This window comes from Anolis sagrei, chromosome 2 (assembly GCF_037176765.1).
Source record: "Anolis sagrei isolate rAnoSag1 chromosome 2, rAnoSag1.mat, whole genome shotgun sequence".
Classification (NCBI taxonomy): domain Eukaryota; kingdom Metazoa; phylum Chordata; class Lepidosauria; order Squamata; family Dactyloidae; genus Anolis; species Anolis sagrei.
Window position 1 is genome coordinate 298,363,870 of NC_090022.1, and position 25,097 is coordinate 298,388,966.

The 25,097-nt window shown below is 48.7% G+C and overlaps 1 protein-coding gene across 2 annotated transcripts in view; it reads left to right on the forward strand.

Moving 5' to 3' along the window:
* Window positions 1-2,260: 2,260 nt before the first annotated feature.
* The window catches only part of PIGO (phosphatidylinositol glycan anchor biosynthesis class O), a 31,673-nt gene continuing 8,836 nt past the window's right edge, over window positions 2,261-25,097 (forward strand). The window contains exons 1-7 of one of the 2 annotated variants that reach the window (XM_060761165.2): window positions 2,261-2,299; window positions 5,351-5,832; window positions 7,022-7,165; window positions 11,024-11,147; window positions 11,533-11,692; window positions 20,038-20,211; window positions 22,390-23,920. In XM_060761165.2, the coding sequence (XP_060617148.2) occupies window positions 5,352-5,832; window positions 7,022-7,165; window positions 11,024-11,147; window positions 11,533-11,692; window positions 20,038-20,211; window positions 22,390-23,920 (2,614 nt within the window). In that variant the 5' untranslated portion in view covers window positions 2,261-2,299; window position 5,351. Of the gene's footprint in view, window positions 2,337-5,350; window positions 5,833-7,021; window positions 7,166-11,023; window positions 11,148-11,532; window positions 11,693-20,037; window positions 20,212-22,389; window positions 23,921-25,097 lie in introns of both variants that reach the window. The other variant, XM_060761166.2, reaches the window with a different exon arrangement.

Genomic DNA, 25,097 nt, shown 5'->3' on the forward strand with positions numbered 1-25,097 from the left:
ATGGCTGGTAATCTATATAAATAAAAATGTAATGTTCGTTTGTGGGATTAGCATAACTCAAAAACCACTGGACGAATTGACATGAAATTTGGACACAAGACACCTATCAGGCCAACGGGTGACCATCACTCATAAATACACTGAAAAACACAGCAGAAGGGACTTAAAAAGCAAAAAAAAAAAAAAAAACCACTCAAAAATACATTACAGCACATGCACAAAACCACATATATACAAAAACACATATATACACATATGCACATATATACACACACAAAACATATACACACCGACTAGGCCACAGCAATGCGTGGCAGGGGACAGCTAGTCTATATAAATAAAAATGTCATGTTTGTTTGTGGGATTAACATAACTCAAAAACAACTGCATGTATTGACACCAAATTTGGACACAATACACCTAACAGGACAACAAGTGACTATCACTCATAAAAACACTGAAAAACATAGCAGAAGGGACGTAAAAAGCCAAACCCCCCCCAAAAATACATTACAAAACATCACAAAACTACATATATACATGCAAATACACGTATATACACATATACAGAAATATATACACACTTATATGCATATATATACACACAAAACACATACACAGGAAGGAGAGAAGGAAGAAATGAAAGGGAAAGAAGGAGGGAAGGAAGGAAAGAAAGAAAGGTAGAAAAGGAAGGAAGGAGAGAAGGAAATAAAGTGAAAGAAGGAAGGAAAGGGGGAAGGAAGGAAGGAGAGAAGGAATGAAAGAAAGAGGGAGGGAGAGAAGGAAGGAAGGAAGGAAGAAAGGAAGGAAGGAAGGAAGGAAGGAAGGAAAGAGACAAGGAAGGATGGAACCAAAGAGCAAAGGGAGGGAGGAAAGAAACAGGTAGAGAAGGAAGAAAGAAGAAGGGAAAGAAAAAGAGGGAAGGAAGGAGAGAAAGAAAGGATTTATTTGTTTATTTATTTGTCATGTCAGAGCAACCAGTCCATTATATTACATTTCTAACAAAACAAAGCAAACAAACAGACAAAATACAAAACTTGTGAGTTTGGTAGTTGATTAAATGTCCTTTGACCAGTTTTTGGCCACTTGGAGTGCTTCTGGTGTTGCTGCAAGAAGGTTCTCCATTGTGCATGTAGCAGGGCTCAGGGTGCATTGCAGTAGGTGGTCAGTGGTTTGCTCTTCTCCACACTCGCATGTCGTGGATACCACTTTGTAGCCCCATTTCTTAAGATTGGCTCTGCATCTCGTGGTGCCAGAGCGCAGTCTGTTCAGCGCCTTCCAAGTCGCCCAGTCTTCTGTGTGCCCAGGAGGGAGTCTCTCATCTGGTATCACCCATGGATTGAGGTGCTGGGTTTGAGCCTGCCACTTTTGGACTCTCGCTTGCTGAGGTGTTTCAGCGAGTGTCTCTGTAGATCTTAGAAAACTATTTTTTTATTTAAGTCGTTGACGTGCTGGCTGATACCCAAACAGGGGATGAGCTGGAGATGTCTCTGCCTTGGTCCTTTCACTATTGGCTGCATCCCGGCGGATGTCAGGTGGTGCAATACCGGCTAAGCAGTGTAATTTATCCAGTGGTGTAGGGTGCAGACACCCTGGGATAATGCGGCATGTCTCATTAAGAGCCACATCCACTGCTTTAGTGTGTTGAGATGTGTTCCACACTGGGCATGCATACTCTGCAGCAGAGTAGCAAAGCGCAATGGTGGATGTCTTCACTGTGTCTGGTTGTAATCCCCAGGTTGTGCCAGTCAGCTTTCGTATGATATTGTTTCTAGTGCCCACTTTTTGCTTGATGTTCAGGCAGTGCTTCTTGTAGGTCAGAGCACAGTCCAGAGTGACTCCCAGGTATTTGGGTGCGCTGCAATGCTCCAGTGGGATCCTTCCCAGGTAATAATCCTCAGAGGTTGGGATGCTTGTCTGTTCTTAAGGTGAAAAGCACATGTCTGTGTTTTAGATGGATTAGGGATCAGCTGGCTTTCCCTGTAGTAGGCAGTAAGAGCACCTAGAGCTTCGGAGAGCTTCTGTTCAACCATCTCAAAGCTCCCTGCTTGAGCGGTGATGGCACGATCATCATCAGTAAGTTCAGCTAAGGGCAGTCTAAACTTGAGCTGCCACGGTACGCATGCGCAGTACGCTCCCCCTAGCGGCGGTATCCGGCAGTGCTCCCTGGGAGGGAGAAGGAGACCCTCGCCTGCCGCTAGGGGGAGCGCCGGGTGAGGACGGACCACGCATGCGTGCCCTGGCAGCTCTCTTCCTGCCCTTCCGCTTCCGGTCCCCTTCCTCAGAAGCAAGAGGGCAGGTAAAGGAGCTTCTGCACCTGCTCCATCCGCTCCCAGGTGCTTCCACGGAGGGAAGTCCCCACGCCTCAGAGGCGCCCCACTGTGGAGAGGAAGCAGGACTTGGGCACAATGGGGAAAGGGAGGTTTTCCAGCAGAGGCAGCATGGCCATCTGTTGGGAAGGATCGGGTTGTGTCATTCCTGCATGATATCACAACAGTGCCCCTTGTAGTAGTATTATTACAGTATATATTATTATTTTTACAGTATTTTATTATATATAATATTATATTAGATATTATAATATTATGCATTGGGTTGTAGGTTTTTTCGGGCTATGTGGCCATGGTCTAGAGGCATTCTCTCCTGACGTTTCGCCTGCATCTATGGCAAGCATCCTCAGAGGTAGTGAGGTCTGTCGGAACTAGGAAAAAAAGTTTATATATCTGTGGAATGACCAGGGTGGGACAAAGGACTCTTGTCTGCTGGAGCTAGGTGTGAATGTTTCTACTGGAATGTGTCCAGAGGAGGGCGACTAAAATGATCAAGGGTCTGGAGAACAAGTCCTATGAGGAGCGGCTTAAGGAGCTGGGCATGTTTAGCCTGAAGAAGAGAAGGCTGAGAGGGGATATGATAGCCATGTATAAATATGTGAGAGGAAGCCACAGGGAGGAGGAGGGAGCAAGCTTGTTTTCTGCTTCCCTGGAGACTAGGACGCAATGGAGCCATGGCTTCAAACTACAAGAGAGGAGATTCTATCTGAACATGAGGAAGAACTTCCTGACTCTGAGAGCCGTTCAGCAGTGGAACTCTCTGCCCCAGAGTGTGGTGGAGGCCCCTTGTTTGTCCACAGCAATGTGTCTGAAATGTGAGATAACAAATTCCCCACTGGGAAAACACAAAGCCTCAGGAGGCTCCTTCTTTGGAAGCTTTTAAACAGAGGCTGGATGGCCATCTGTCAGGGGTGATTTGAATGCAGTATTCCTGCTTCTTGGCAGAATGGAGTTGGAATGGATGGCCCATGAGGTCTCTTCCAACTCTTTGATTCTATGATTCTATACTGACCCCCTTGATTAGTATTTGATGGCATGGCAGTGCCTGGAGCAATCTTTTGTTGAGAAGTGATTAGGTGTCCTTGTTTGTTTCCTCTCTGTTGTTTTGCTGTTCTAATTTTAGAGTTTTTTAATACTGGTAGCCAGATTTTGTTCATTTTCATGGTTTCCTCCTTTCTGTTGAGATTGTCCACATGTTTGTGGATTTCAGTGGCTTCTCTGTGTAGTCTGACATTGTGGTTGTGAGAGTGGTCCAGCACTTCTGTGTTCTCAAATAATATGCTGTGTCCAGGTTGGTTCATCAGGTGCTCTGCTATGGCTGACTTCTCTGGTTGAAGGAGTCTGCAGTGCCTTCCATTTGTGCGTTTGGTGGTCCCTCTGTAGACTTGTCCACAGCTCCATGGTATACGCAGCGCCCAAACGCAGCATTGCCCAAAAATGAATCTAGAAGAACACTATGTACCAAGAATTGTGTGTAAAGAGAGTCACAGCTGGTATGGATCTCTTTTCTAAAGGAGTTGGGTTACTAATAGAACAGGACGAGTGCCTGGCCGCTGTGGCTGTCTGGATGAGGAGGAACAAACTGAAGATTAATCCCGACAAGACAGAGGTCCTCCTGTTCGATCGTAAACCGGATCGGAGTATAGGGTGGCAACCTGTGCTGGACGGGGTTGCACTCTCCCTGAAGTCACAGGTCCGCAGTCTGGGTGTCCTCATGGACTCATCACTTACGCTTGAGGCTCAAGCGTCGGCGGTGGCCGGGAGGGCCTTTGCACAATTAAGACTTGTGCGCCAACAATGACCATACCTCGTGAAGGTGGATCTGGCCAGGGTGGTCTATGTCTTAGTCACCTCCAGATTGGATTACTGTAATGCGCTCTACGTGGGGCTGCCCTTGAAAACGGCTCGGAAATTTCAGCTGGTCCAATGGGTGGCGGCCAGGTTGTCAACTGGTGCTCCTTACAGGGAGCGGTCAACCCTCCTGTTTAAGGTGCTCCACTGGCTGCCATTCCTTTTCCAGACCCAATTCCAGGTGCAAGTTCTTACCTACAAAGCCCTGAACTGTTTGGGACCTGCCTACCTGCGTGACCGCATCTCTGTGTACAAACCCACATGATCTCTTCGATCATCTGGAGAGCCCCTACTCGCGCTGCCACCTGCATCGCAAACACGATTAGTGGGATGAGAGAGAGGGCCTTCTCGGTGGTGGCCCCTCGACTCTGGAACTCACTCCCTAAGATCAGGCAGGCCCTCTCTTTGGCAGTTTTTAGGAGGAGCTTGAAAACGTGGTTGTTCCAGTGTGCCTTCCCAGAATAATGAACCCTTAGCACTATGTCCCACAAAGCACTTTATATTGATTTAGGACTGCTTGTATATCTCCATCAACGCCCCATCTCCTGCATCTTGTCCATGCCTAGCATTATTTTTCAAACTTTTATTACATTTGGCCCAGCCATAGTTTTAAATGTGCACTGTATTTGTTTAATGTTATACTATTTGTGTATGTGTTTTATTATTAATTGCTTTGCATTTTTACCTGTTATTGCTTGTATTGCTTGTATTGTTTGTATTGTGGGCTCGGCCTCATGAAAGTCCCTTGGGGTGATGGTAGCGGGGTATAAATAAAGTTTTATTATTATTTATTAATATTATTATTATAACTCGATAAGCCTGCTTTGCTTAAGAAAACCAAAAAAAGATATTTTGTGGGAGGAAATGTTTACAACACACTTGTCCTATGTTTTAGCTCCTGAACACTGGGTTTTATCAGGAGGGAAACTCCTCTTTCTTCCAGAAATTTTGGTGTTTCTGGGCCTTGGCCAGACATTGGCCAACATGGGCCCTCCAGCTGTTTTGGACTTCAATTCCTACAATTCCTAACAACCTACTGGCTGTTAGGAATTGTGGGAATTGAAGTCCAAAACACTTGGAGGGTCCACGTTGGTCAATTCCTGGGATAGATTCTGAAATGCAAGGTCTGCCCATGCCCTCAGCCTCTCTATGTCTCTTTCCCCCCACAGGATGCAGAGAGTCCCAGTGCTGCTCTTCCTGGCCTGGATCTGCTTCCTCTTCTTCTCCGCCATTGGCCTCTTCACCAGTGGCTTCCTCCTCATGCGAGTGGAGCTGGCCAACCACAGCTCCTGCTCCGACGCGTTGGCGTCTCCCTTTCGGGTGGATTTTGGCTCCTGCTGGCTTCCACAGCGCTTCTCCAGAGCCATCCTGCTTGTCATCGATGCCCTGAAGTTCGAGTTTGCCCAGTTTGACCCTTCCCTGCAGGAGCCCCGTCCCTACGAGAACAAACTTGGGTTCCTGCACCAGCTGACCATTGGGCAGCCCCACCATGGCCGCCTCTTCCGCTTCAGGGCTGATCCCCCCACCACGACCATGCAGCGCATCAAGGGCTTCACCACTGGCTCCTTACCCACCTTCATCGACGCTGGGAGCAACTTTGCCTCGTATGCCATCCAGGAGGACAACCTCATCTGGCAGATGGCACAGAACGGTGGGTGGCTCGTGAAGGAGACTTGTTGCATCTCCCCTTTTCTCAGCATTGCGTGCTTCTTATTCAGATGCTGCCCTCCCCCCTACCCCACCTCACCTCACCTCACTTTTCCTTTGCTTATCCTTTCCTTTACTAACCTGTTTTATCTGCATATGGTTTACTAATTGCACAGTGGCAGATAGGAATTTGGGCGAAAGTATGATAGCTGGGACCCTACGCTACGCTACTTGTGCGACACAGGTCAGAATTAATGAAGGGAAGGGGGAATAGCAAGGGGGGGACAGGACAGGGGGACAGAAAGGGAGCGGGGGACAACAAACAGCCAAACGTATTGCTTAAGGCGAGTGAAATAATGTTAGAGTGATTTACTGTTAAATAATAAACAACTGCTTTTGAAGACAGTAAACAGGATAGAAATGTTTTCTTTCCCCCTTTCTGGTGAACAATGTTCCCACAACTCTGACGCAGCTGTGTCTCTCACTCGCTGCGCTGTCTTACACACGTGTTCCCCTCATTAATTCAAACCCATCTTGCACAGCCAGCGTAGGGTCCCAGCTATCATATTTTTGCCAGAGGGAGACTTGTCTCTCCTGCCCAGAGAATTGTTGGTTGCTCACTTTCTCCGCTCTTTGGAAGAACTGTATAATTCCCGCTGTCTTAAGAAAGCTCAAAATATTTTTAAGGCTCCATCTCACCCTGGATATTTTTGTTTTGAATTATTACCATATTATGGTATAGAACAGTGGTTGCCAACCTTTGGTCCTCCAGCTGTCTTGGACTTCAATTCCCACAATTCCTAACAGCTGGTAAGATGTTTGGGATTTCTGGGAGCACCTGGAGGACCAAAGGTTGGGAACCTTTAGTATGGCTGAGGGGGAAAAGGAAGGGGCCTGAGGCTATTAGGAATGGTGGGAGTTGACGTCCAAAACACCTGGAGGACCCAAGTTTGCCTATGCCTGTGCTATCTATTGAAAGACTTAGAGGTGAAGCAGTTTGGTTGTCTAATGTTGTGGCTTTCATCTCAGCGAAGGAGGCATCAAAAACCTCTACACTTACTGTAAGAGCGACACTTTGTGAGTGAACCTGGAGGAAACAATAGGGATGGGAAGATCAAAGCAAGGGTTCCTGAAGCCTGGGAGTGACTAATGTGGTGACCCTTCCTTGAATGTGCCTCCTGCATTTCTTGCAGGGAAAAGGGTGGTCTTCATGGGGGACGACACGTGGGACGGCCTCTTCCCCGGAGCCTTCTTTCGCTCTTACTTTTTCCCATCGTTCAACGTGAAGGATCTTCACACTGTCGACGACGGGATTTTGCAGCATTTGTATCAGACAGGTGAGTTGTCGTCCTTCCTGCAGGGCTGGGCAGGGCTTGGGTTTGGATTTGGCTGGTCTTCCTCTGTGCAAGGCTGCTGGAAAAAAATCCACTGCCTTCCAGGTAGAACTGTGTTGGAGGGACTTGGAGGGGCGGGGCGGAGAGAGGCATGCTGGGAGCCTCTTTGAGACAAGGTCAATCACTTCCCTGCAAATGACCTTGAAGGAGAGCCTTGCCCCGAAGGCTGCAGCTCTGCAGTGTTTGAAATATTTGAAAGGAGGCCACATTGAGGAGGAAAAGGGCAAACTTATTTTCTCCTGCAAACACTGGGACACAATAGAGCAGTGTTTCTCAACCTTCCTAATACAGTTCCTCCTGTTGTGGTGACCCCCAACCATAAAATTATTTTCATTGCTACTTCATAACTCTATATTTGCTACCATTATAAATCGTCATGTAAATATCTGATATGCAGGATGTATTTTCATTCGCTGGACCAAATTTGGCACAAATTATTATTACTATTATTGTTATTAACTTTATTTATACCCCGCAAAATCTCCCGCAGGACCCGATGCGACTTACAAAGGCCAAAGCAACCAATAAACAACAACTTACAATACACAATAAACTCATAAGCAAATAAAAACATCAAGCAAAACAAATACCCAATATGCCCAAATTTGAATACTTGGTGGGGTTGGGGTGGATTGATTTTGTCATTTGGGAGTTGTAGTTGCTGAGATGTATAGTTCACCTACAATCGGAGAGCATGCTGAACTCCACCAACAATGGAATTGAACCAGAACTCCCATGACCAAGAGAAAATACTGGAAAGGTTTGGTGGGCATTGACCTTGGGTTTTGGAGTTGTAGTTCACCTACATCCAGGCAGCACTGTGGACTCAAACAACGATGGATCTGGACCAAACTTAGCACAAATACTCAATAAGCCCAAATGTGAACAGTGGTGGAGTTTGGGGGAAATAGACTTGACATTTGGAAGTTGTAGTTGCTGGGATTTATAGTTCACCTACAATCAAAGAGCATTCTGAACCATATCAACGATAGAATAGGGCTGGACTACCCACACAGAAACCCCATGACCAACAAAAAATACTGTGTTTTCTGATGGTCTTTGGTGACCCCCCTGACGCCCCCTCATGACCCCCACAGGTTGAGACCCCCAGGTTGAGAAACACTGCAATAGAGCAAAGGATTCAAATCGCAGGAAAAGAAATTCCACCTGAACATTACAAAGAACTTCCTGACAGTTATGTCAATGGTTCTATGCAGTCATAAAACTCCTGTTCTTGCAGAAGTGACTCTATTAGTTCAAGTTAAGGTACCAGGTATCCTAATAATAATAATAATAATAATAATAATAATAATAATAGACCTTGACCTGCACTTAAACACAATCGGCACTGACAAAATTACCATCTGCCAGCTGCAAAAGACCACCTTACTGTTGCAACTCAGGGTAATTTTTACCTTGCTCGACACCACCACACACCAAGTATGTAGTTTTGTAGTTTATTGAGAAAAAGCAAAAGCAAAACAGAGAAATAAAGATGCAAAAGTTCAATAGAGAAAACAGAGTCTTAAATGCAAAGGCAAGGTTCCCAAGATCCACAGGCAAATAACATGAAGCATAATCCCTTAGCAATGGTCAAACAAGAGTCCATGACAAACAGGTAAAATCAGGATCAGAATCCCAGTCTTCAAGAAGCCAGGAGCGTGCTGCAAAAGCCAAGGCAATTCCACAGAAGTTAACGGGTAAGAAGCAACATTGGACTGACAAGAAATGCCTGTCAACCACATCATTAAATAAGCTTCCCTGACATGAAAGCATTGCGTTGACCTTTGGCTTCCCGCTTGCTGGCAAGGCGTGTGCTTCTGCGAACCCTTAATTACAACCGGTCCTGTCTGCTCATTAATTCACCATTATCTTCAAGGCTATACAACTCCTTATCTCTGCCCAGCTGGGCCGGATCACTCTGAGAACTAAAAGGAGTCTCCACCTGCACTTGTGGGATTTCACTGTCTCTATCGAAAGGCATAGCTTGCTGTTTCTTCTTCAGAAGGCACACTATCGGCCCCATCGGGAGCATGTACAGGAATCTGCAATCCAGGAAGCTGCCTCGTCATCCTGCAGAAAGATCAGAACCTGTGGGTCCCCAGATGTTTTGGCCTTCAACTCCCAGAAATCCTAACAGCTGGTAAACTGGCTGGGATTTCTGGGAGTTGTAGGCCAAAAACATCTGGGGACCCACAGATTGAAACCACTGGTGTAGAAGGTCCAGACTGTGGACACCTCACTTTCTTGCAGTTTGACTTACCGTTTATACTTGAGTATAAGCCAACCCGAATATAAGCCAAGGCTCCTAATTTTATCACAAAAAACTGGGAAAACATATTGACTCGAGTATAAGCCGAGGGTGGGAAATACAGACACTACAGATAAATTTCAAAATAAAAATAGATACCAATAAAATTACATTAATTGAGGCATCAGGAGGTGAAATGTTTTTTTAATATTTACATAAAACTGTAATTTGAGAAAAGACTGCCCAACTCTGCTTAAATCATTACATATCTTCAATGTAAATGTGCTTATGTATCCTTCCAACAATAATAAAGAGAGTAAAATAATAAATATAATAATAATAAGGTAAAATAATGGAAATGCAATTATAACAATAGAGTAGAATAATAAATGTAATAATAGAGTAAAATAATAAATGTAATAATAATAAAGTAAAATAATAAATGTAATAATAATAATAAATAGTGTAAAATAATACATGTAATAATAATAATAATAATAATAATAATAATAATAATAATAATATATTTATTTCTCATGTCAGGGCAGCCAGTCAGTTATATTACATTTCTAACAGAACAAAGGAAACAAACAGAAAATACAAAATGTGTGAGGTTGGTAGTTGATTAAATGTCCTTTGACCAGTCTCTGGCCACTTGGAGTGCCTCTGGTGTTGCCGCAAGGAGGTCCTCCATGGTGCATGTGACAGGGCTCAGGGTGCATTGCAGCAGGTGGTCTGTGGTTTGCTCCTCTCCGCACTCGCACGTCGAGGATTTCACTTTGTGGCCCCATTTCTGAAGGTTGGCTCTGCATCTTGTGGTGCCAGAGCGCAGTTTGTTCAGCGCCTTCCAAGTTGCTCAGTCCTCTGTGTGCCCAGGGGGGAGTCTCTCATTTGGTATCAGCCATTGGTTGAGGTTCTGGGTTTGAGCCTGCCACTTTTGGACTCTCGCTTGTTGAGGTGTTCCAGCGAGTGTCTCTGTAGATCTTAGAAAATTATTTCTAGATTTAAGTCGTTGACATGCTGGCTGATACCCAAACAAGGGATGAGCTAGAGATGTCTCTGCCTTGGTCCTTTCACTATTGGCTGCCACTTCCCGGCGGATGTCAGGTGGTGCAATACCGGCTAAGCAGTGTAATTTCTCCAGTGGTGTAGGGCGCAGACACCCCGTGATAATGCGGCATGCCTCATTCAGAGCCACATCCACTGTTTTAGTGTGGTGAGATGTGTTCCACACTGGGCATGCATACTCAGCAGCAGAGTAGCACAGCGCAAGGGCAGATGTCTTCACTGTGTCTGGTTGTGATCCCCAAGTTGTGCCAGTCAGCTTTAGTAATAGTAATAATAAGGTAAAATACTGTAAATGTAATAATAATAAATAGAGTAAAATAATACATGAAATAAAAATAATACTAATAACAGAGTAAAATAATAAATATCCTTGACTCGAGTATAAGCCGAGGGGAGCTTTTTCAGCCTAAAAAAGGGGCTGAAAAACTAGGCTTATACTTGAGTATATACAGTACTTTCTCTCTCCCTTCTTTGTGCCTCAGTGGACGGTGGCGAATGGGACCTGCTGATTGCCCACTTCCTGGGCGTGGATCACTGTGGCCATAAACACGGGCCAGATCACCCCGAAATGGCCAAGAAGCTCTCCCAGATGGACGAAGTGCTCAGGTGAGCCCCCCTCTTCCATGCTCTTCCTCCTGCTTCACCTGGGCCACGCGCCATAGAAAAGGGTGAGCACTTTTCTGAACCAAGATATCTTTGTCCACTGGGGTTGAGCTAGGGTGTATGGATCTGGGCTGTTGTAGCTCTGCCTCCTGTTTCCTCAGGCTTAAAATGTGCACCCATCCTTCCATGGTTGGGGTGCATAGTGGTACATGCAGAATAACGTCTCAGAGTATGAGCCAGAAAGGGCCTGGGTTGAGTATTGGACTCAAAGGGTGGCACCCCATAAAGCATTAGTGCGGATACAGTAGTCAGCACGTACCCTCTTTCCAGTTGTCACATGCGGCTGGGTCTGAGGGCGCAGCTCATGTCCCGTGTTGTTGATGGATAGGTCACTGGTTGACCACCTGGCGAATGACACACTGCTCTTGGTGGCAGGGGACCACGGCATGACGGGGACCGGAGACCACGGGGGAGACACCGAGGAGGAAGTCAACGCCGCTCTCTTTGTGTACAGCAAAGCACCCTTGTTTTGGACGCCTCCGTCTCAGGTGAGCAGGAGGGAGGGCAGGGCTGTGTGCATAGAGGAAAAGTAATCTTGAGCAGTGATCAATTTATATGCTCCCAAGGAACCCTGTTGACTCTGGGAAATTGACACTTCTGTTTTATGTTTGCTTTATGTTTATTTTATGTCTGGTATAATAGGATGTTTAAATTTTATTATAATTGGCTAAGCTTTAATTTGTTTTTATATGTTGTGGAGTTTAATTTTTGTTATGATGTATATTAGTTGTTATGATCAGCCATTGAATGCTTGTCTTTTTTGTGATTGGAATCTGCCCTGAATCCCTTTGGGGAAATAGGGCGGAATATAAATAAAGTTTATTATTATTATTATTATTATTATTATTATTATTTGATACACAACAAGATGGGTCCATAGCAAACAAGATCACTCTGCTGGCTGTTGTATTGGATCACAGATCAGATACTTCCCAAGTGTCTAGGACTGTGTGATATATTGGTGAATAATGCGTACAGATCCCAGTAAGGTGGCCTTTTGCGGCTGGCAGATAGTAACTGTGTGTAAGCACAGGTCAAGGTCTTTAGGCACTGCACCCAGTGTGCCGATCACCACTGGGACCACCTTGACTGGCCTGTGCCATAATAATAATAATAATAATAATAATAATAATAATAATAAACAAACACGTCAAGCTACTCAGGGACTTCCGGATTCAGACAGACAGAGTTTTGGAGCACAACACTCCTGACCTCACGGTTGTGTTAAAAAACAAAGTATGGATTGTCGATGTTGCAATCCCGGGATTGAAGAGAAACAACTGGAAAAGATGACACCATATGAGGATTTAAAGATCAAACTGCAAAGACTGTGGCACAAGCCAGTAAATATGGTCCCTGTGGTGATCAGCACACTGGGTGCAGTGCCTAAAGACCTTGGCCTGCACTTAAACACAATCCGCGCTGACAAAATGACCATCTTCCAGTTGCAAAAGGCCACACTGGGATCTGCACACATTATTCGGCGATACATCACATAGTCCTAGACACTTGGGAGGTGTCCGGCGTGTGATTTTTTTTTCTCCAAGATGGCGCTGTGAACACACACAGCACTGCCAGCTCCTGGGGCGAGATCCAATTGCCCCCGATTTTTTTTTCCCCTCACGGCCTCCCCTTCCCAGCTGTTTCCGGAGGAGGTGAGTGAAGGCCCGTTCAGCCGTCTGCTCAGCCCCCCCCCCCAAGCCATCGGGAGGGGTGAAGAAGAGGGAGCCAGCTGTTGCTGCCCCATCCAGCCACCGGCCCTTTCGCCGCACCGGGGAAGGGCCGGCTGAGCTCCAGGCTGTGCCATCTCTGCCCCCACGCCATTGGGAGGGGTGAAGAAGAGGGAGCCAGCTGTTGCTGCCCCATCCAGCCACCGGCCCTTTCGCCGCACCGGGGAAGGGCCGGCTGAGCTCCAGGCTGTGCCATCTCTGCCCCCACGCCATCGGGAGGGGTGAAGAAGAGGGAGCCAGCTGTTGCTGCCCCATCCAGCCACCGGCCCTTTCGCCGCACCGGGGAAGGGCCGGCTGAGCTCCAGGCTGTGCCATCTCTGCCCCCACGCCATCGGGAGGGGTGAAGAAGAGGGAGCCAGCTGTTGCTGCCCCATCCAGCCACCGGCCCTTTCGCCGCACCGGGGAAGGGCCGGCTGAGCTCCAGGCTGTGCCATCTCTGCCCCCACGCCATCGGGAGGGGTGAAGAAGAGGGAGCCAGCTGTTGCTGCCCCATCCAGCCACCGGCCCTTTCGCCGCACCGGGGAAGGGCCGGCTGAGCTCCAGGCTGTGCCATCTCTGCCCCCACGCCATCGGGAGGGGTGAAGAAGAGGGAGCCAGCTGTTGCTGCCCCATCCAGCCACCGGCCCTTTCGCCGCACCGGGGAAGGGCCGGCTGAGCTCCAGGCTGTGCCATCTCTGCCCCCACGCCATCGGGAGGGGTGAAGAAGAGGGAGCCAGCTGTTGCTGCCCCATCCAGCCACCGGCCCTTTCGCCGCACCGGGGAAGGGCCGGCTGAGCTCCAGGCTGTGCCATCTCTGCCCCCACGCCATCGGGAGGGGTGAAGAAGAGGGAGCCAGCTGTTGCTGCCCCATCCAGCCACCGGCCCTTTCGCCGCACCGGGGAAGGGCCGGCTGAGCTCCAGGCTGTGCCATCTCTGCCCCCACGCCATCGGGAGGGGTGAAGAAGAGGGAGCCAGCTGTTGCTGCCCCATCCAGCCACCGGCCCTTTCGCCGCACCGGGGAAGGGCCGGCTGAGCTCCAGGCTGTGCCATCTCTGCCCCCACGCCATCGGGAGGGGTGAAGAAGAGGGAGCCAGCTGTTGCTGCCCCATCCAGCCACCGGCCCTTTCGCCGCACCGGGGAAGGGCCGGCTGAGCTCCAGGCTGTGCCATCTCTGCCCCCACGCCATCGGGAGGGGTGAAGAAGAGGGAGCCAGCTGTTGCTGCCCCATCCAGCCACCGGCCCTTTCGCCGCACCGGGGAAGGGCCGGCTGAGCTCCAGGCTGTGCCATCTCTGCCCCCACGCCATCGGGAGGGGTGAAGAAGAGGGAGCCAGCTGTTGCCGCCCCATCCAGCCACCAGCATTGGAAGGAGCCGACGAACTCATCAGGCTTCGCCTGCAGCAGGAATTTGCAGCCGCCATCTGACTCTTTTTCTCACTATTTTTATTTTCTTTTCCTACTTTTTCCTTTGGCTAGTTGTATTTTTATTTTTATTTTTATTTTTATTTCATTAGTATAATCATAGTTAGCTATATGTTATATGTTTTTAATTGCTGATTATATTAGGAGGTGCGAGGAGCAACAGGAGTATTGATAGGAGAGAACAGGATTGCCTGAGATGGTGTGAGTTAAGAAGCCCAGGAGAGCGCATGAGTTGTCCGTGATAGTAGCGAATTCATAGGAAGGTGCGGTTGAGTTGTGTGTGAGAGAGTGTATAAGTTTGGTTTCAGTGGGCTGAGAGAAATGTGGGAGGATGTGAACAGTGTGGGAGTTGTGGAATGCCTGGAGGACTGACTGATTGTGCTGTAAGTTGGAGGTGAGTGAGTACTGATAAGAGTGGTTGGTGCTAGTGGTGAGAGAGTGAATTATTGACATAGGAATGGCTACAGCGGACCCTTATGCGAAAAATGATATTTTGCACTTTTACGACCTCCTGAAGGACTCGTTCAACCATGTGTTGTTTCAGCTCAGGTTTTTGAACGAGAAAATGGACCATCTCCTTAGAGGCTTTGCCTCTTTCTCAGGAATTACTGTGCAATCTAACCCTCCAAAGACTGAAAACTCTCTCTGTGCAGACTTAGCTAAGGACTTGTGCCGGAATGGGGAGGAAAGCACTTTAGAGCATTCGGAACATAGGGTGGAAGGAGGGAGGGAGGGAGGGATTAATGATGAGACATCTGAGGGAAAAGGAGAATCTCTGGGCACACATAGGAATGGAAACATCTGGGAGTGGCAGCGGACTGTGCTGGCTACTCTGAGAACGGCCAATAACACAACATCCGGCCTCATGGATCAGCCCACTGCACTTTATGATCGGAATCAACATCTCCCCACGGACAGTTTTGCAGTGGATATTGCCGATCTAATGATAAACAGAGGCAGATGGACCTCCAAGAGGGCAGTCTGTAATTCCTTGGCCCAAATCCTAGGTAAAAGATCACAGGATATAAGACTAAAAGCCATAGTGTGGTTGTGGAGGGATTACCAATCTTCTGACCGCTCCACCCGTCTTCAAATTTCACCTGAAGACAGCACTTGGCTTGGTGAGCTAATGGCTAAACAACCTGGCCTAAAGAAATGGGGCATCACTATTAGGAGGGTAGTTGTGGACCCTCACATTCGCCCCTTGTTTGATCCTGGGGCTTTGTTCCACCACACTCCACCTGGCCCCCAGGCGAACTCCACAACTAGCTCACCAGTTACGGCCCCCCCTCCTGGTTCGTATAATTTTGAGACCCCATCTGCCCCGGTCGCCTCCACTCAGCCAGTCACACTTCTCCGCTCGAGAACGCTCCCTTTATTCAGCCCACTTAGCTCCCTTGATACCTCTCTATCCACCTCAACATCAGAGTCATCCCTACCAAATGCCCAAGGGAGACTATTTCCCAGCCCAACTTCCTCCCCTGAGAGCTGACTAGATTCTGGTCGGGCGGGGGGGGGGAAGGTTCCAGAGAAAGGGGGTGCTATCCGAGTTGTGTGGGGAAGGAGATTTGCGGATCACAAACATCCCAGGGAGAAGCGCAACAGAGTCTTTGCGACCCTGGAAAAGGTGGGTAGTGGTAGGCTCCTTGGCAGCCCCCTTGGTCTCAAGGTCCTGTTGATTAATGCCAGATCCGTTAATGGTAAGACCGCGGCCATCCAGGACTTGATCCTGGATGAGAGGGCGGATCTGGCATGCATTACCGAGACCTGGTTGGACGAGGTGGGGGGTGTAAACCTTTCCCAGCTGTGCCCTCCAGGTTTTGGAGTGCATCAACAGGCCAGACAAGGGGGGCGGGGAGGAGGGGTCGCAGTGGTCTTCCGGCAATCCATCGCCGTGACCAGATGCGTTGTCCCGCAAGCCTCTGGGTTTGAGTGCGTCCACTTGAGGGTGGGGAGCCGTGACAGTGTGGGGTTCCTGCTGGTGTATCGTCCACCCCGAGATCCAGCAGCTTCCCTGTCTGAGTTAGCGGAGGTGGTCTCTAATTCGGCCTTGGTCTCCCAGCGCCTGGTGGTGCTGGGAGACTTTAACATTCATGCCGAGACCACCTTATCTGGCACAGCTCAGGACTTTATGGCCACCATGACGGCCATAGGACTGTCACAGATAATATCCGGCCCCACGCATCAAGCTGGGCACACTCTCGACCTTGTCTTTGTGGCGGACGACGAATTGATCAGAGTGGAAGATCAAAACATCCTTCCAGTGTCATGGTCTGACCATCATCTGATCACATTTAGACTTACTGCGACCCTAAACCTCCGCAGGGGTGGAGGACAAATTAAGATGGTCCGCCCTAGGAGACTGATGGATCCGGATGGATTCCTGAGGAATCTTAGGGTTCTTCCTGCCTTGGAGCCTGGCGATTCTATCGACGCCTTGGTAACTCTCTATAACGGGGAGATGGCCAGGGCGTTAGATATGATCGCACCCGAACGCCCCATCTCATTGCGTCGTGACAGGCCATCTCCTTGGTTCACCGAGGAGCTGGCTGTGATGAAGCACACGAGAAGGGGGCTAGAGCGCAAATGGAGGAAATCTCGAGATGCGTCTGATCGAACACGGGCTAGAGCCTCTCTTAAGGCATACTCCGTGGCCATACGGGCGGCCAGGAAGTCATTCACGACCGCTCGTATAGCATCTGCAGCAAATAGATCATCGGAGCTGTTTCGGGTCGTGGGAGAACTCCTCCACCCACCTGCGGTGGAGGATGTCCCTGACGACCCCGCAGCTCGGTGTCGCGATTTCGCACACCATTTTGCAGATAAAGTCGCCCAGATACGTCTCGAGCTCGACTCCAATTCCATCGCAGTGCCAGGAGAGGTGACGGAGGCACCTGCTTGTCCAATTTTGTGGGATTCTTTTAGGCTTGTTCTTCCTGAAACCGTGGAGGAGATTATTGGGGCTGTGAGAGCGACCACCTCATCTCTGGACCCATGCCCATCTTGGCTCATTAAATCAGCCAGAGGGGGGTTGCTTGACTGGTTTGTACCGATTATCAATGCATCGTTGGAGCAAGGAATTTTTCCATCTAATTTGAAGCAGGCCGTGGTTCGCCCACTTATCAAAAAAGCTTCCCTTGACTCCACGGTGCTGAATAATTACAGGCCGATCTCCAACCTCCCCTTTTTGGGTAAGGTGCTGGAGAGGGTGGTCGCCTCTCAGCTCCAGGGTTTCCTAGACGATACCAACTACCTAGATCAGGCACAGTCTGGTTTCAGGCCTGGCCATGGCACCGAGACAGCCTTGGTCGCCTTGGTGGATGACCTCCGCAGAGAGCTGGACAGGGGGAGTGTGACTCTGCTGGTTCTCTTGGACATCTCAGCGGCTTTCGATACCATCGATCATGGTATCCTTCTGGGTCGTCTCTCCGGGATGGGCCTTGGGGGCACAGTTTTGTCGTGGCTCCAGTCCTTCCTGGAGGGACGAACTCAGATGGTGAAGCTGGGAGACGCCTGCTCTGACCCCTGGCCTTTGACCTGTGGGGTCCCGCAAGGCTCTATTTTGTCGCCCATGCTTTTTAACATCTACATGAAACCGCTGGGAGAGGTCATCCGGAGTTTTGGAGTTGGGTGCCATCTCTACGCGGATGACACGCAACTCTACTACTCTTTTCCACCTAATTCCAAGGAGGCTTCTCAGGTGCTAGACGAGTGCCTGGCCGCTGTGTCGATCTGGATGAGGAAGAACAAGCTGAAGATCAATCCCGACAAGACAGAGGTCCTCCTGGTCGATCGTAAACCGGATCGGGGTATAGGGTGGTCACCTGTGTTGGACGGGGTTACACTCCCCCTAAAGCCACAGGTCCGCAGTTTGGGCGTCCTCTTGGATTCTTCGCTTACACTTGAGGCTCAGGTGTCGGCGGTATCCGGGAGGGCCTTTGCGCAACTGAGACTTGCGCGCCAACTGCGACCATACCTCGTGAAGGCTGATCTGGCTGGGGTGGTCCATGCCTTGGTCACCTCTAGAATGGATTACTGCAATGCGCTCTACGTGGGGCTGCCCTTGAAGACGGCTCGGAAACTTCAATTGGTCCAGCGGGCAGCAGCCAGGATGCTAACCGGGGCTCATTATCAAGAGAGGTCTACCCCTCTGTTCAAGGAGCTCCACTGGCTGCCATTCATTTTCCGAGCCCAATTCAAGGTGCAGGTGCTTACCTACAAAGCCCTAAACGGTTTGGGACCACCCTACCTGCGTGACCGCATCACCATCTACGAACCCACACGCTCGCTTCGGTCATCTGGAGAGGCCCTGCTCGTGATCCCACCCACGTCGCAAGCGCGCTTGGTGGGGACACGGGACAGGGCCTTTTCTGTGGCGGCCCCCCGACTTTGGAACGCCCTCCCAAAAGATCTCAGACAGGCCCCTACTCTAGCCGTTTTCAGAAGGAATTTAAAAACTTGGCTGTTCCGTTGTGCCTTCTCAGACTAGGAATCCCCACCCCAAGTCCTAGTAGCACCTTAGCATAACTAATTGTCGCTGCACACTGCACTTTTAATCCCACGTGCCTCCTGCCATTTCAGCACTTTTAATCCTTGTACCCCAGTGCGCCGGCCGAACCAGTTTTAATAATGTCTTGATGTACTGCTATTGTTGTTATTTTGCTTATTGTTTGATTTGCTTTGTTATTGTGGTGTTATGCTATTTTGTTTATTGCTGATTTGCTTGCTATTGTGATGTTATGCTCTCTATTGTATTGTTGTTTTGAGGCTTCGGCCTGTGTAAGCCGCATCGAGTCCTTCGGGAGATGCTAGCGGGGTACAAATAAAGTTAATAATAATAATAATAATAATAATCCAATACAACAGCCAGCAGAGTGTCTGCTGTGGACTCATCTTGCTGTGTTAGTACTACTATTAATAATAATTATTAATGGCCAAAGGAACGATTCACTTTGGGGCCCTCCCACTGCCTCAAGTATATAGAGCTAAGAAAACTCCAAACCAAAGAAGACATACATTTCAGGAAATAAACAACACATTATAAACAGACAAAACATTAAAGAGAGGAGGCTTGAGAAGGTTGCTGTCTCCAACCTGGATGGGATGCGGTGTTACTTCTGGTCAACAACAGGGATAGAGTGTCAGAGTATTGATGTTTGCCAGCGGAAGGATTGCTAGATCAGCAGACACTGTGTTCAAAATGAGGACTCTGCAAGCTTTCAGTTACAACAAAAAACTACATTTTACTAAGTACATCTACACACGTCTATTCACAGCAAGCTACAGACAGGAACTCATAGGCAAAAAACAACAGTCTCTGAACATCTGCTTATCTGACTTCTGGCTGAGACCAGTTCCTCCCACTTCTTCCCAGCCAGAGAACACATTATCTCATTTCTGTCAAGGTTACAGTTTCACAGCCTCAGCATAGTATTTTCTAATACACAATAGAGCAGAATAGAATCCATCTTGAGATACATCTTAATCCATCTTGAATTACATAGAAGCACATTGAAAAACACACATGTATAACTAAATAATCCTGACATAGAGTATAGCCATTCTTCCAAGGGTTTGGGGAGCGACTGGGAGGAGATTGCCCCCAACCTCCTTAACTGCTCTCTTGGGCAATTGAGTGTGAGGCAGACAAGCAGGCCACCTCTCTTTACCTTGTTTCCTTTGCTCCCTTCCTCCCTTGGTTCAGGAGCCACAGACGGTCCCGCAGGTGAACCTGGTCCCCACCCTGGCCCTCCTCCTGGGCATCCCGGTGCCTTTCAGCAACATCGGGGAAGTGATGGATGACCTCTTTGCCACCGAGGGTGATGCTGCCACCTTGGTCCTTGCCCAGTTGGCAGCCTACAACGTCAATGCCAGGCAGGTGAGAGAAGCCTTCGGAAGCAAGGCTCTGCATCTCCTCTTCCAAACAATGATTTGGCCCTTGCCCTTTTATGACAGGGGATAAGCTACCTGAGAGGGTGATGGGCTCTCCCTTTTTGGAAATCTTTAAATATAATCTGAATGGAGACCTTTTGGTAGTACTAGAATTGTATATGGGAGGCCAGCATGGTATAATGTTTGGGCATTGAAATAGGATGCTGGGATTCTAGGACCAAGGTTCGAAACCCACCTTGGGCAAAATAGCATGCTCTCAACCTCAGAGGAAGGCGATGTTGAACTCCACTTAACACACACACACACACACACACACACCAGTCCAAGGTAAAATAGCAAGCAGTTTATTGTAGAATATATAAAAAGCAATTCAGCAAAATAGTATCAGAAACCAAAGTCCAAAAACCAGAGGTAATCCACAAAAAACAAGGTACATGACTAGCATCCAAAAACCATGAATACAAGAGCAGAGGAAATCCAAAATATGAAGTTCAAGACAGTCCTCAACACTTGGAAACAGGAACAAATATGGGACATGGCACTTGAAAATCCCTTGACTTGACAGGAGTTCTATCTTAAATCTCCAGTGTTGCTTCCACTGACCAAAGATTCAGTTGGCCTAGCTAATGTAGAGAGAAAAGTGTGGTTTTTCCTTTGAGAAACTGATACAGGCTTCCTCGCTAACAAGTGTTTGACCTTTGGACTTTCTTGTGTGAAAGTCTATGTTGACAAAACGTAAAGATGCTCATTAATTTGACCACCTGGACTTTCGCTATCATCCTCTTCTGTTGGAATTTGTCTTTCAGCCAGAGACCACTCATTTTCAGTCTCTAAAATCTCTAGTTGCTCCTGCTGACTTTCCTACAGACAGGTAGACCCAGAATCCCCTGTGTCAACAGGTTGACTAACAGGCCCAGAAACCCTGGAAGTCCCAGAGAAATCAGGTGCAGGCACAATCAAAGCCTGAACTACAACAGGCAATGGCAAAACTGAAAAAAACATTGGGGGGGGGGGGAATCTTGTAATAAATTTACCTTAGGTTTGCCATAATCCCTAAACAACTGGAACACAAACAACAACTGTTATGTACACTTGCATGGTGGAAAACTGGACTAGATGGCCTCTGAGGTCCCTTCAAGCAGTCTTAATCTGTTGCTGCTCTCATATCTGTGTAAAGTAGAGAGTTGATGGTAAAGCTTTCCCCCCCTATGTTGCTCTTTGGAGGCTGCCCCACCCTTCCTTCTGATGATTTAGATGGTGGCATTCTGCCCTGGGTGATGGGTGGGGCATCATTTGGTTCAGCCCCTGTTCAAGGAGGGTCCCTGTAAGTAAGTAAGTAAAACTTTATTTATAGACTGCCCTCTCTCCCTGAGGAGACTCAGGGTGGTTTGCACACCAAAAAAGGCAAATATTCAATGCCCTATGCAAATACAAACATCTCAAAAATAATACCCAATAATAATCATCATCATCTTTATTTAATACGCCGCCACCATCTCCCCAATGCGGCTTACACAAGGCCAAGCCCAACAGCATATTACAATAAAATAAAACCAAAACACAATAACAACACAGTAAAATTTGTCTTTCAGCCAGAGACCGCTCGTTTTCAGTCTCTAAAATCTCTAGCTGCTCCTGCTGACATACAACATATGAATACAAAAACAATAAAGCAAAATCATACACAGTAAAATAAATAACATAACAATGAGCGGGCCGCATGTACAAGATAAGACTAAGATACTAAAAATACTAAAATCAGGATGAGACAGGGTCGGAGCAGATTGTGGGGGAGAAACTCATAAGGAATGGGGTCATAAATATAGACCTTCATACAGGTGGGGAATATATTCTGGAGGGAAAACCATTGAGGGGGAGCAACTGTTTTTGATAATATGGCTACTCTCCAAAAGCGCATCAGAAAAGCCAGATTTTGAAATCCCTCTTGAAAATTTCTAAGGTGGGGGCCTTCCTAATAATAACCATAAACTTATGACAAAAGAAATTAACATCAAACTGGAAAACATAATATGAATAGCCAAATAAACATAATTATAGTAATAACATAATTAACAATACATAAACCCTGAGAAAACAATTAAAATACAGAAAAGTGGTTATCAAGGTTGTCCCTGCACTTGAGTGACTTGACTATCCTTTATAGGTTGACCGCTTCCTGCACACCTACTCGCTGGCTGCCCAGGACATTCCGGCAGAAAGGTTGGGGCGACTCCAAAGCCTGTTTTCGGCCACTGTGGAAGAGCACGAGCAAGTCTTGGCCCAGGCCGGCTTCCCGGAGCTGCCTCAGCTGGAGCGGCTCCGGAGCCAGTTCAGGCTCTACCTCCGGGAGGCCCGGGCCGTCTGTGCCGAGTCCTGGGCCCGCTTCCACCCGATCCGCATGCTCTCTGGCTGCGCCCTCCTGACCTCCTCCTGCCTGCTGTGCTATGTAGCATCCCGGGTGGCCACCGGCCTGAGCTTCTCTTACCGCCGCCTCCTGTGGTACCCCTTGCTCTGGGGAGCAACAGGGGTGGCCGGAGCGGGAGCGATGCATCTTTCTGGCGTGGCCACAACAGACTTGTTGCTTCTGTCTTCCTGGGCAGCGGCAACATCTCAGGCAGGCTTCTTCTGGCATTGCTGGACCGGACGCGCGGGCAGATCCCATTCCACCAGTGCCCGTCTACCATTTGGGGGTCTTGGCCTGAGACAGAGGATGCGAGTGGGTCTGGCTCCTGCCTTTGGCATCCTGTTGCTCCGCTGCGGCGCCATGTTTTCTGATAGTTTTGTGATGTCCGAGGCTCATGTGGTCCCCTTCCTGTTGATATCCTTGGTGCTTCTGTTGGTGTTGGGGCTTCACTGGAACGGGCGGCTGCGGGAAGGCTCCACAAAGTCCTGGCGGTTGCTTGGCTTCCTGGGCGTCATTGTAGCCACGGCACGTCTCTCGGGGCTTTTCCATCAGTGCCGAGAAGAGACCCCTGCCTGCCACTCCTCCACGTTGCTGTTACCGTTGTCTAAACTGCAAGACCCCCAGGCCAAGAACCTCTCCTACTTCCTGTGCCTGGCTGTGCTCGCCTCCCTCGCTTGGGGCGTGCGCCGCTGGTTGCGCCACTACGGCAACCTCAACAGCCCCAGTGCCCCCGTGTGCTTTGTGCGCTGGGGCTTCCCACTGCTGGCCCTCGGGGTCGGCGGCTACTGGGCCGTCACTTCGGGGTCGGAGGACGATCTGGCCAAGCTCCGTGCCTGGGTGCAGCTGGCCTTGGTGGCCTTCCCACGGGGAGTCTTTGCTCTGGTGGCGGCAGGGCTGCTCCTCCTCCTCTGCGACCCCGTCACCGTCTTCGTGAGGGACAGCCGGGATGCAGACCCGGCCATGGGGGCACCCATTGTGTCTCCCAGCTCCCAGGCTGAGCTGCTCCACGTCATCCCCCAGCTCTACCGCCGGATGCAGGAGAGCCTGAGGAGCCGGCTGGACGCGGGGAAGGATGGAGACAGAGCTACAGTGGAGGCCTACGGACTGGGCAGCGTCTACTCGGCTGCCCTCCTGATCTCCTTGGCCCTGCTGGGCTTCCTGCTCATGATGTTGCACAGCGAGCGGATCAGCCTGGCCTTCCTGCTCCTATTCTTGGAAGCCTTTGCCCTGCTCTGGGTGCAGGCCTATGCCGTGGGCCTCTCCTCCTCTTCTACCTCCTCCTCTGAGTCCGGTGAGTAAATAAACAGAGACAGGGAAGCATCTGTACCCCGTCGGTGTCTTTATGGGCCTTCGCCAGGCATGGGCAAACTTTATTGGGCGAGTGGGCTTATTAATAAAAGACCCTCCTCATAAACGCACAGCAGAGTAACTCACGCCCAGTGTTTATTTAAAAAAATTTAATTTATTACGTCTGGCCTGGCCATAAAGTTTTATTCTCTGTGTTACTGTTTATATGTGAGTTATATTAATTGTACTGTTTTATTTGCTTGCTGTTTTGTTTTTACTGGTGTGTTGTTGGGCTTGGCCTCATGTAAGCCGCCCCGAGCCCCCTACCGGCTGTTAGGAATTGTGAGAGTTGAAGTCCAAAACACCTGGAGGGCCAAAGTTTGCCCATACCTGGCCTTGGTAGTGTTGGAAGTGAAGATGTATGGGCGCTTGTATAAAGTGTCAAGACCCAGAAGCCTTAAAGGAGCCCAACACACCCCCTACCAGCTGTTAGGAATTGTGAGAGCCGAAGTCCAAAACACCTGGAGGGCCAAAGTTTGCCCATACCTGGCCTTGGCAGTGTTGGAAGTGAAGAAGTATGGGCGCTTGTATAAAGTGTCAAGACCCAGAAGCCTTAAAGGAGCCCAACACAGAGTTCAAACACAGTTTTATTATTCACAAAATAGTCTTAGAAGCACTTCAGTGCCAGAAGTGCAAAGAAAGAGTTGATATCAAAAACAAGGTGAAAAAAGCAACTGAAATATAACCTGGATTATCCTGGCATTTAATCCGGTTTAACTAAGGTATTCAGCAATCTGCTTTAAACTCAAACAGTTCACAGAAGATACAAATGTGAACTAGGAGCAGGCAAAAACACAGTTCCCAAAACGGTCCGAAGTCGTAGCACGATGCAAACAGGTAAACAAAGTCCAAGAGGCAAAAGCGCGTTGTCCCAAAGTGGTCCAGAGTCAAAGCCGTAGAGTAGAAGTTGTAGTTTGCAGAGACACAAGAAGTAAACGCAGGAACACAGGAATCTGTAGTCCAAGGATCCAAGCTCGAGAATTGGCAGTAACAAAGATTCACACCCCAAAAAAGACACTTTGCCTTCTGCAAAGAGTCATGCAGATAATACTCACTTTTATCCTAAAGTTCCTCATCAGAAGATGAGGAGCTCCCCACCCTTTCCTCATCGCTATCAGCTG